Source organism: Ranitomeya imitator, chromosome 5 (assembly GCF_032444005.1).
Source record: "Ranitomeya imitator isolate aRanImi1 chromosome 5, aRanImi1.pri, whole genome shotgun sequence".
NCBI lineage: Eukaryota > Metazoa > Chordata > Amphibia > Anura > Dendrobatidae > Ranitomeya > Ranitomeya imitator.
The window spans coordinates 406,948,525-406,960,803 of record NC_091286.1 but is presented as its reverse complement, the minus strand read 5'-3'; the positions used below and the strand labels follow the sequence as shown (position 1 = coordinate 406,960,803).

General features: G+C 51.1%; 1 protein-coding gene across 4 annotated transcripts in view; it reads right to left on the bottom strand.

Moving 5' to 3' along the window:
• Nucleotides 1-11,538, bottom strand: part of LRCH3 (leucine rich repeats and calponin homology domain containing 3) — a 117,043-nt gene extending 105,505 nt beyond the window's left edge. For 2 of the 4 annotated variants that reach the window (XM_069726993.1, XM_069726992.1), the window contains exon 1: nt 11,238-11,532. In XM_069726993.1, coding sequence (XP_069583094.1) covers nt 11,238-11,478 — 241 coding nt within the window. In that variant the 5' untranslated portion in view covers nt 11,479-11,532. Of the gene's footprint in view, nt 1-11,237 lie in introns of all 4 variants that reach the window. The other 2 variants (XM_069726995.1, XM_069726996.1) reach the window with 2 other exon arrangements.
• Nucleotides 11,539-12,279: the final 741 nt, after the last annotated feature.

Sequence of the window (12,279 nt, the reverse complement as noted above, 5' to 3'; positions counted from 1 at the left end):
TGGTCCGTGTGTAATCCGTATTTTTCTGGCCCCCATAGACTTTCATTGGCGGATTTTTTGCGCAATATGGTGACAAACGCGGCATGCTGCGATTTTCTACGGCCGTAGAAGACCGTATCAGCAAAATACGGCTGATAGGAGCTGGGGCATAGAGAAGCATTGTACCGTATGCAATCCGCATTTTCAGCACCCCTCTTACGTCCGTAAAACACGGTAGTGTGACGCCGGCCTAACAGTGTAAATAATTCCACAGTGCTTTACATAAATCATAAGCCAGGATCTCATCACCATAAGGGTACCGTCACACAGTGGCACTTTTGTCGCTACGACGGTACGATTTGTGACGTTCCAGCGATATCCATACGATATCGCTGTGTCTGACACGCAGCAGCGATCAGGGACCCTGCTGAGAATCGTATGTCGTAGCAGATCGTTTGGAACATTCTTTCGTCGCTGGATCTCCCGCTGTCATCGCTGGATCGGTGTGTGTGACACCGATCCAGCGATGCGTTTGCTTGTAACCAGGGTAAACATCGGGTTACTAAGCGCAGGGCCGCACTTAGTAACCCGATGTTTATCCTGGTTACCATCGTAAATGTAAAAAAAACCAAACAGCACATACTTACATTCCGGTGTCCGTCAGGTCCCTTGCCGTCTGCTTCCCGCACTGACTGACTGCCGGCCGTAAAGTGAAAGCGGAGCACAGCGGTGACTGGCTAATCTACTAGTTAGTCTACTGGCCAATCTGAATAGTAGGACACAAGCTTTACCTGCTGTAATGTACAATTATGTGGGATCTGGACAGTGACCGCAGACCAGAGCAAACGGTTTGTCTGGGAACGGAAGTGACAGCGTTTCGTGTTGTACATTTCTATGACAAAAAGGATGCAATCTTCATGAATGAGCAACGCCTGGGAGGCAGGTGGAAGGATGTCATTATGCTCAAAACGATTTTTTCTTTCCCTCGAACACTCACATGCCAAAACAAAGTGCAAACTGTCCTGGAGCGCTGCCAGGCCGTACTCCCAGAGCGTAGCTGGCACCGGACGACAGCTGCACATCTGTACACCAGTCTGGCTGATTCACAGTGTAAAGCGGCCAGGCTCGCATGGAAGGAAGTAACAATGTATGGAACGCTTGTGTTACAATAGGCTGATTAATGCAATGCTGGGCTCCATCCACACTTGGGTTTTGAGTTCAGTTTCAGGAACACAGAAGTAGAATTTACAGGTATGTGGAAAATAGATCCATGACTAAACATATGCAAGCGTGCCCGAACTGAAAGCAGACCGACCCCATGATAGTCAGTAAGGCTCTTCTGCTGGCAGTTTGCATTTTTGAAGCAGGTCTGTTTTCCATATGCATCCCGTTTCTTTGTTCCTAAAACTGAGCTGATAAATGGAACTCAGAATCCAGGTATGAACAGAGCCTTAAAGGGCTATTCTCAAGATTGAAAGATATACCCTATCCATGGTATACTTACAGCTTACTGATTATTTGGGTCACATGTGAGCTCTAGATCCCAGGGATAGGGTGCTGCAGAGTCCATTCTTGAATAAAATACAGGTGGGCAAGTTGAACTTCTGCTGCATTAATTGTCTATGGAACTGCTTGAAAAAGCTGAGCACTATACTCCGATTCTCAGGCAGTCACATAGACAATAGACGATAAGCAAGTCAAGCATAGCACTAATCAATATATGGCTCTGCAAAAACAGATTCTCAGGAACCAGAACCCCAATCGGATGATCAATGGGTGCAGTTGAACTCTCCATGATGTTATCCCCAATAAGATTTTGCAAATAAACCTTTTAATATATGTTTGCACCACATATATAAAACTAGTATAACACTACAATGCAAAAAATAATGGACATGAAGCACTCCGCAGATAATACTGAGATCTGATCTATTCACATACTTTAAGAAAAAAAAGCCAGCAAAGACCAATTAACATGGGACACTTAAAAGGGGTGGTCCACAACCTACAATGTATTTTCTAAATATCTACTTCTCACAATCTAGCTAATCCTTTAATATGTTTTTTACTGCACTTTCTGTGTCTCAAACATGATGTCACAGGAGGCTGGGGCTGCACTCACTCCCCGCAGCGTCCATCGCTCCTCCTGGAACAGTACGTCACAGGGGGCCGCACTGCAGTTACTCGCTAGTTTCTCCCTCCGAAGACGTCCTAGATGCTGGAAGCTGTGGGGGATGCGAGTGCAGTGCCAGCACTCTGCTTCTATCTCTGCTGCTGGCATAGCTTCTAACTGAAAGAAGACGCCGTCAGGAGGTGGAGATAGAAGTGAGTGACATCAGTGCAGCCCCACAGCTTCTAGTACAGACCTCAAACGAATCACCATCAGAGGGCGGAGATAAAAGCAGCTAGTCAAACCAGCGCCTCCCCTGATAAATGATTAGTCGGAGGGAGTTGATAGAAGCTGTTGGGCGGCGCTGGTTTCATTCACTTCTATCTCCAACTCCTGACAATGTCTTCTTTCATTTGGAAGTTATGGCGGTGGAGTAGAAAGAAGAGTGCTGATGCTGCACTCACCTCTCCCACTGCGACCATCACTCAAGATCCAAAATCCAGGATGTCTACAGAGGGCAGCGATGCAAAAAGCTAGTAAGTACAGGTCCTTCTCAAAAAATTAGCATATAGTGTTAAATTTCATTATTTACCATAATGTAATGATTACAATTAAACTTTCATATATTATAGATTCATTATCCACCAACTGAAATTTGTCAGGTCTTTTATTGTTTTAATACTGATGATTTTGGCATACAACTCCTGATAACCCAAAAAACCTGTCTCAATAAATTAGCATATCAAGAAAAGGTTCTCTAAACGACCTATTACCCTAATCTTCTGAATCAACTAATTAACTCTAAACACATGCAAAAGATACCTGAGGCTTTTATAAACTCCCTGCCTGGTTCATTACTCAAAACCCCCATCATGGGTAAGACTAGCGACCTGACAGATGTCAAGAAGGCCATCATTGACACCCTCAAGCAAGAGGGTAAGACCCAGAAAGAAATTTCTCAACAAATAGGCTGTTCCCAGAGTGCTGTATCAAGGCACCTCAATGGTAAGTCTGTTGGAAGGAAACAATGTGGCAGAAAACGCTGTACAACGAGAAGAGGAGACCGGACCCTGAGGAAGATTGTGGAGAAGGACCGATTCCAGACCTTGGGGAACCTGAGGAAGCAGTGGACTGAGTCTGGTGTGGAAACATCCAGAGCCACCGTGCACAGGCGTGTGCAGGAAATGGGCTACAGGTGCCGCATTCCCCAGGTAAAGCCACTTTTGAACCATAAACAGCGGCAGAGGCGCCTGACCTGGGCTACAGAGAAGCAGCACTGGACTGTTGCTAAGTGGTCCCAAGTACTTTTTTCTGATGAAAGCAAATTTTGCATGTCATTCGGAAATCAAGGTGCCAGAGTCTGGAGGAAGACTGGGGAGAAGGAAATGCCAAAATGCCTGAAGTCCAGTGTCAAGTACCCACAGTCAGTGATGGTGTGGGGTGCCATGTCAGCTGCTGGTGTTGGTCCACTGTGTTTCATCAAGGGCAGGGTCAATGCAGCTAGCTATCAGGAGATTTTGGAGCACTTCATGCTTCCATCGGCTGAAATGCTTTATGGAGATGAAGATTTCATTTTTCAGCACAACCTGGCACCTGCTCACAGTGCCAAAACCACTGGTAAATGGTTTACTGACCATGGTATTACTGTGCTCAATTGGCCTGCCAACTCTCCTGACCTGAACCCCATAGAGAATCTGTGGGATATTGTGAAGAGAAAGTTGAGAGACGCAAGACCCAACACTCTGGATGAGCTTAAGGCCGCTATTGAAGCATCCTGGGCCTCCATAACATCTCAGCAGTGTCACAGGCTGATTGCCTCCATGCCACGCCGCATTGAAGCAGTCATTTCTGCCAAAGGATTCCCGACCAAGTATTGAGTGCATAACTGAACATTATTATTTGATGGTTTTTTTGTTTGTTATTAAAAAACACTTTTATTTGATTGGATGGGTGAAATATGCTAATTTATTGAGACAGGTTTTTTGGGTTATCAGGAGTTGTATGCCAAAATCATCAGTATTAAAACAATAAAAGACCTGACAAATTTCAGTTGGTGGATAATGAATCTATAATATATGAAAGTTTAATTGTAATCATTACGTTATGGTAAATAATGAAATTTAACACTATATGCTAATTTTTTGAGAAGGACCTGTAACTTCAGTGCAGCCCCCTGATTATGTCTTGTTCCAGGAGGAGCAATGGCCACTGCGGGGAGTGAGTGCAGACCCAGCTTCCTGTGATATCACTGTCAAACAAAATGTCACAGGAGGTTCCATAACAAAAAACAGACACATTTACAGATTAGTTAGATAGGGAAAAGTGTTGTATAATAAAGCAAATTACAAAAGTGGTTAGGGTGTAAAGATATGTTTAGAAAACATATTTGAGGTGTCAGTCACCCATTTAAGCTATATGAACATTAACAGGAACCTTTCAGCTGATTTATGCTGCCTAAGGGCAGTCTCACACGTCCAGATAATTCCGGTACCGGAAAAATCGGTACTGGAATTATCCGTGTCAGTGTGCGTTTCTGTGGTACATCAGTGTGGCACACGTGTGCCGACTGTGTGCCCACTGGGTACCACACGCACCGTGAGGGAGACAGCGCTAAAGTTTAGCGCTGTCCCTTGCATCTGGTGCTGAAGCCGCGATTCATATCTTCCCTGCAGCAGCGTTTGCTGTAGAGAAGATATGAATTATCATGTTTAAAATAAAGCTCCATGTGCCATGCCCCCTCCCACCCCCTGTGCGCCCCCCCACCTGTTATTAAAATACTCACCCGGCTCCCTCGCTGGCTGGCGCTGCTTCCTGTCCTGGCCGCACCTTCTACTGTATGAGCGGTCACGTGGGGCCGCTCATTTACAGTAATGAATATGCCCCCTATGGGAGGTGGAGCCGCATATTCATGATTGTAATGGGCGGCCCCACGTAACCGCTCATACAGTAGAAGATGCGGCCAGGACAGGAAGCAGCACCAGCGAGGGAGCCAGGTGAGTATTTTAATAACGGGGGGGGGGGGGGGGGCACATGGAGCTTTACTTTGAACACGATTATTCATATCTTCTCTACAGCAAACGCTGCTGCAGGGAAGATATGAATCGCGGCTTCAGCACCAGTGGGGGGGACAGCGCTTACAGTAGCGCTGTCTCCTGCACGGCACACGGACTGCACAAGGACAATTATTATTTATTATTATTATAGCGCCATTTATTCCATGGCGCTTTACATGTGAGGAGGGGTATACATAATAAAAACAGGTACAATAATCTTGAACAGTACAAGTCGATGAAATGAAATTCAATTGAGAAAACAAAGGATTAGCCCCAATTATATGCATTTAAATAATAATTTAAAAAGACCCGAACAGTGGACAACCTCTTTAATTTATCCATTAACATAAGAGCTGACAGCAAATGATTACCGTTGTCTACCGAGTGCTCTCAGCTCCCCATACACCTATTTACAGATAATCTCTCTGCTCATAAACACTCAGAAGGAATCTGCTTTAAATAAACAACAAAATTCAACTAAACAAGTAATAAGATTGTAGGGAGATAAAAAAAGAACCCTGAAGTACAGAACACTGCGGTCCCGATCAGAAGGGCGGCCCAGCAGAGGTCAGATCATGGTCATGTTTGTAAAGGTCTTTTCCTAATGCCGTCATTTAACCCAATGTATTCAGTAATTAGTACGGTGCCACCTGGCTGGGGCCTGGTATTCCTCTTACATTAGTGAGCATTCAGGACACAGCCCTGTCATTCTGAGTCACATCTGGGTAGGAACTGCCAGAAGATTCAACCCCATTAAAGGCCACCATTTACTGCACTACATCTAGGTACAGACAAACGGTTTCCTAACAATAGCAAGTATGGCGCAGAAAAACAAAGGAGACAAGAGCAGAGAAGAACTGGCACCAGCAGCACCAGTCAGTGATCAGGTCCTATACTGATACTGCAGCGCTAGACAGGCGGCCAGACTCAGCGACTATCCGCCAGTACACGCTAACAGCACGTCTCTAGAGATGGCCATGTCCACGCATCTACGGCAGGCTACTACACCCCTACAGTCACTGTCACCAGGTGTATGGTCAGATCCTGGCAGCACACTGTGTACATGGACATACCGCTGTCACATGGTGTATGGTGGGATCCTGGCAGCACACTGGGTACATGGACATACCGCTGTCACCAGGTGTATGCCCTGATCCTGGCAGCACACTGGGTACATGGACATACCGCTGTCACATGGTGTATGGTGGGATCCTGGCAGCACACTGGGTACATGGACATACCGCTGTCACCAGGTGTATGGTCAGATCCTGGCAGCACACGGTGTACATGGACATACCGCTGTCACCAGGTGTGAGCTCAGATCCTGGCAGCACACTGTGCACAAGGACATACCGCTGTCACCAGGTGTAAGCTCGGATCCTGGCCGCACACTGTGTACATGGACATACCGCTGTCACCAGGTGTATGGTGGGATCCTGGCAGCACACTGTGTACATGGACATACCGCTGTCACCAGGTGTGAGCTCGGATCCTGGCCGCACACTGGGTACATGGACATACCGCTGTCACCAGGTGTATGGTGGGATCCTGGCAGCACACTGTGTACATGGACATACCGCTGTCACCAGGTGTGAGCTCGGATCCTGGCCGCACACTGTGTACATGGACATACCGCTGTCACCAGGTGTATGGTCGGATCCTGGCAGCACACTGTGTACATGGACATACCGCTGTCACATGGTGTATGGTGTGATCCTGGCAGCACACTGGGTACATGGACATACCGCTGTCACCAGGTGTATGCCATGATCCTGGCAGCACACTGTGTACATGGACATACCGCTGTCACCAGGTGTATGCCCTGATCCTGGCAGCACACTGGGTACATGGACATACCGCTGTCACCAGGTGTATGCCCTGATCCTGGCAGCACACTGTGTACATGGACATACCGATGTCACCAGGTGTATGGTCGGATCCTGGCAGCACACTGGGTACATGGACATACCGCTGTCACCAGGTGTATGCCCTGATCCTGGCAGCACACTGGGTACATGGACATACCGCTGTCACCAGGTGTATGCCCTGATCCTGGCAGCACACTGTGTACATGGACATACCGCTGTCACCAGGTGTATGCCCTGATCCTGGCAGCACACTGGGTACATGGACATACCGCTGTCACCAGGTGTATGCCCTGATCCTGGCAGCACACTGTGTACATGGACATACCGCTGTCACCAGGTGTATGCCCTGATCCTGGCAGCACACTGTGTACATGGACATACCGCTGTCACCAGGTGTATGGTCAGATCCTGGCAGCACACTGGGTACATGGACATACCGCTGTCACCAGGTGTATGGTCGAATCCTGGCCGCACACTGGGTACATGGACATACCGCTGTCACCAGGTATATGCCCTGATCCTGGCAGCACACTGTGTACATGGACATACCGCTGTCACCAGGTGTATGCCCTGATCCTGGCAGCACACTGGGTACATGGACATACCGCTGTCACCAGGTGTATGCCCTGATCCTGGCAGCACACTGGGTACATGGACATACCGCTGTCACCAGGTGTATGCCCTGATCCTGGCAGCACACTGTGTACATGGACATACCGCTGTCACCAGGTGTATGCCCTGATCCTGGCAGCACACTGTGTACATGGACATACCGCTGTCACCAGGTGTATGCCCTGATCCTGGCAGCACACTGTGTACAAGGACATACCGCTGTCACCAGGTGTATGGTCGGATCCTGGCAGCACACTGGGTACATGGACATACCGCTGTCACCAGGTGTATGGTCGGATCCTGGCAGCACACTGTGTACATGGACATACCGCTGTCACCAGGTGTATGCCCTGATCCTGGCAGCACACTGGGTACATGGACATACCGCTGTCACCAGGTGTATGCCCTGATCCTGGCAGCACACTGTGTACATGGACATACCGCTGTCACCAGGTGTATGCCCTGATCCTGGCAGCACACTGTGTACATGGACATACCGCTGTCACCAGGTGTATGGTCAGATCCTGGCAGCACACTGGGTACATGGACATACCGCTGTCACCAGGTGTATGCCCTGATCCTGGCAGCACACTGGGTACATGGACATACCGCTGTCACCAGGTGTATGCCCTGATCCTGGCAGCACACTGTGTACATGGACATACCGCTGTCACCAGGTGTATGCCCTGATCCTGGCAGCACACTGGGTACATGGACATACCGCTGTCACCAGGTGTATGCCCTGATCCTGGCAGCACACTGTGTACATGGACATACCGCTGTCACCAGGTGTATGCCCTGATCCTGGCAGCACACTGTGTACATGGACATACCGCTGTCACCAGGTGTATGCCCTGATCCTGGCAGCACACTGTGTACAAGGACATACCGCTGTCACCAGGTGTATGGTCGGATCCTGGCAGCACACTGTGTACAAGGACATACCGCTGTCACCAGGTGTATGGTCGGATCCTGGCAGCACACTGGGTACATGGACATACCGCTGTCACCAGGTGTATGGTTGGATCCTGGCAGCACACTGGGTACATGGACATACCGCTGTCACCAGGTGTATGCCCTGATCCTGGCAGCACACTGTGTACATGGACATACCGCTGTCACCAGGTGTATGCCCTGATCCTGGCAGCACACTGTGTACAAGGACATACCGCTGTCACCAGGTGTATGGTCGGATCCTGGCAGCACACTGTGTACAAGGACATACCGCTGTCACCAGGTGTATGGTCGGATCCTGGCAGCACACTGGGTACATGGACATACCGCTGTCACCAGGTGTATGGTCGGATCCTGGCAGCACACTGGGTACATGGACATACCGCTGTCACCAGGTGTATGCCCTGATCCTGGCAGCACACTGTGTACAAGGACATACCGCTGTCACCAGGTGTATGGTCGGATCCTGGCAGCACACTGTGTACAAGGACATACCGCTGTCACCAGGTGTATGGTCGGATCCTGGCAGCACACTGGGTACATGGACATACCGCTGTCACCAGGTGTATGGTCGGATCCTGGCAGCACACTGGGTACATGGACATACCGCTGTCACCAGGTGTATGCCCTGATCCTGGCAGCACACTGTGTACATGGACATACCGCTGTCACCAGGTGTATGGTCAGATCCTGGCAGCACACTGGGTACATGGACATACCGCTGTCACCAGGTGTATGGTCGAATCCTGGCCGCACACTGGGTACATGGACATACCGCTGTCACCAGGTATATGCCCTGATCCTGGCAGCACACTGTGTACATGGACATACCGCTGTCACCAGGTGTATGCCCTGATCCTGGCAGCACACTGGGTACATGGACATACCGCTGTCACCAGGTGTATGCCCTGATCCTGGCAGCACACTGGGTACATGGACATACCGCTGTCACCAGGTGTATGCCCTGATCCTGGCAGCACACTGTGTACATGGACATACCGCTGTCACCAGGTGTATGCCCTGATCCTGGCAGCACACTGTGTACATGGACATACCGCTGTCACCAGGTGTATGCCCTGATCCTGGCAGCACACTGTGTACAAGGACATACCGCTGTCACCAGGTGTATGGTCGGATCCTGGCAGCACACTGGGTACATGGACATACCGCTGTCACCAGGTGTATGGTCGGATCCTGGCAGCACACTGTGTACATGGACATACCGCTGTCACCAGGTGTATGCCCTGATCCTGGCAGCACACTGGGTACATGGACATACCGCTGTCACCAGGTGTATGCCCTGATCCTGGCAGCACACTGTGTACATGGACATACCGCTGTCACCAGGTGTATGCCCTGATCCTGGCAGCACACTGTGTACATGGACATACCGCTGTCACCAGGTGTATGGTCAGATCCTGGCAGCACACTGGGTACATGGACATACCGCTGTCACCAGGTGTATGGTCGGATCCTGGCCGCACACTGGGTACATGGACATACCGCTGTCACCAGGTATATGCCATGATCCTGGCAGCACACTGTGTACATGGACATACCGCTGTCACCAGGTGTATGGCCTGATCCTGGCAGCACACTGGGTACATGGACATACCGCTGTCACCAGGTGTATGCCCTGATCCTGGCAGCACACTGTGTACATGGACATACCGCTGTCACCAGGTGTATGCCCTGATCCTGGCAGCACACTGGGTACATGGACATACCGCTGTCACCAGGTGTATGCCCTGATCCTGGCAGCACACTGTGTACATGGACATACCGCTGTCACCAGGTGTATGCCCTGATCCTGGCAGCACACTGTGTACATGGACATACCGCTGTCACCAGGTGTATGCCCTGATCCTGGCAGCACACTGTGTACAAGGACATACCGCTGTCACCAGGTGTATGGTCGGATCCTGGCAGCACACTGTGTACATGGACATACCGCTGTCACCAGGTGTATGGTCGGATCCTGGCAGCACACTGGGTACATGGACATACCGCTGTCACCAGGTGTATGGTCGGATCCTGGCAGCACACTGTGTACATGGACATACCGCTGTCACCAGGTGTATGGTCGGATCCTGGCAGCACGCTGGGTACATGGACATACCGCTGTCACCAGGTGTATGGTCGGATCCTGGCAGCACACTGGGTACATGGACATACCGCTGTCACCAGGTGTATGGTCGGATCCTGGCAGCACACTGTGTACATGGACATACCGCTGTCACCAGGTGTATGGTCGGATCCTGGCAGCACGCTGGGTACATGGACATACCGCTGTCACCAGGTGTATGGTCGGATCCTGGCAGCACACTGGGTACATGGACATACCGCTGTCACCAGGTGTATGCCCTGATCCTGGCAGCACACTGTGTACATGGACATACCGCTGTCACCAGGTGTATGCCCTGATCCTGGCAGCACACTGTGTACATGGACATACCGCTGTCACCAGGTGTATGCCCTGATCCTGGCAGCACACTGGGTACATGGACATACCGCTGTCACCAGGTGTATGGTCAGATCCTGGCAGCACACTGTGTACATGGACATACCGCTGTCACCACACTGCGTACATAGCCTGTCACCGAGCCGCTCGCCATACGGCCAGTGTCGTGCTGCCCCCACACCCGCCCGCTCTCCGCTCACCAGCTTGTGTTGTGTCACTGAGATCCTGTCGCGCTGCGCTCCGCGGAAACTCTCTCAATTTCCTGCCGCTCAGATTCAGAGACCCGGTGACCGCAGCTTCCTCCAGGGCCCTTTCTAGTGAACGGTTCCAAGCTGCAGGTCCCACACCAGTGCCGGAAGCGGAGGGCACTCCGTGACCATTATGGATAATACCAGTATAACTGGGAACCACCGAGCCTTCGGCCAACACCGCGGCCGCCATCACCCCCGACTCCTCAGTGAGCCTGCGCAACCAAGCTGACGGGAAACGCGAGCCAGGGGCAAGGACAGGCCGTAACGCGCATGCCCGTTAAGCCAGCACAGATGGTCTACGGCGCAGGCGTAACAGCTTGCCGGATGTGTCTACTGCGCATGTGTCGTTCTTTGATGTCGGGTTGTAAGCTTTATCGAACTTCATTTAAAGTGAACTACAGAACGTGAAGTCTGGTGGAATCCCAGGAAGGGTCTGCTGTGTGTGCTGTGCCGGGGGGCACTGGAGGGTGTGTTGTGCCAGAGGACACTGGAGTATGTGTGGTGCCAGGGGCACTGGAGGGTGTGTTGGCCAGGGGGCACTGGAGGGAGTGTTGTGCCGGGGGGCACTGGAGGGAGTGTGGTGCCAGGGGGCACTGGAGGGTGTGTTGGCCAGGGGGCACTGGAGGGAGTGTTGTGCCGGGGGGCACTGGAGGGAGTGTTGTGCCGGGGGGCACTGGAGGGTGTGTTGTGCCAGGGGTACTGGAGGGTGTGTTGTGCCAGGGGTACTGGAGGGTGTGTTGTGCCAGAGGACACTGGAGTATGTGTGGTGCCAGGGGGCACTGGAGGGTGTGTTGTGCCAGGGGTACTGGAGGGTGTGTTGGCCAGAGGGCACTGGAGTATGTGTGGTGCCATGGGGCACTGGAGGGTGTGGTATGTCAGAGGACACTGGAGTTCTGGGGGTATTGGGGTGGATGCCATGCACATAGCAAGGGTTAAAATCTCTGATGAACTGGACCCATAGAGTGCAGGAATGGGGGGCTTCCAGCTCATC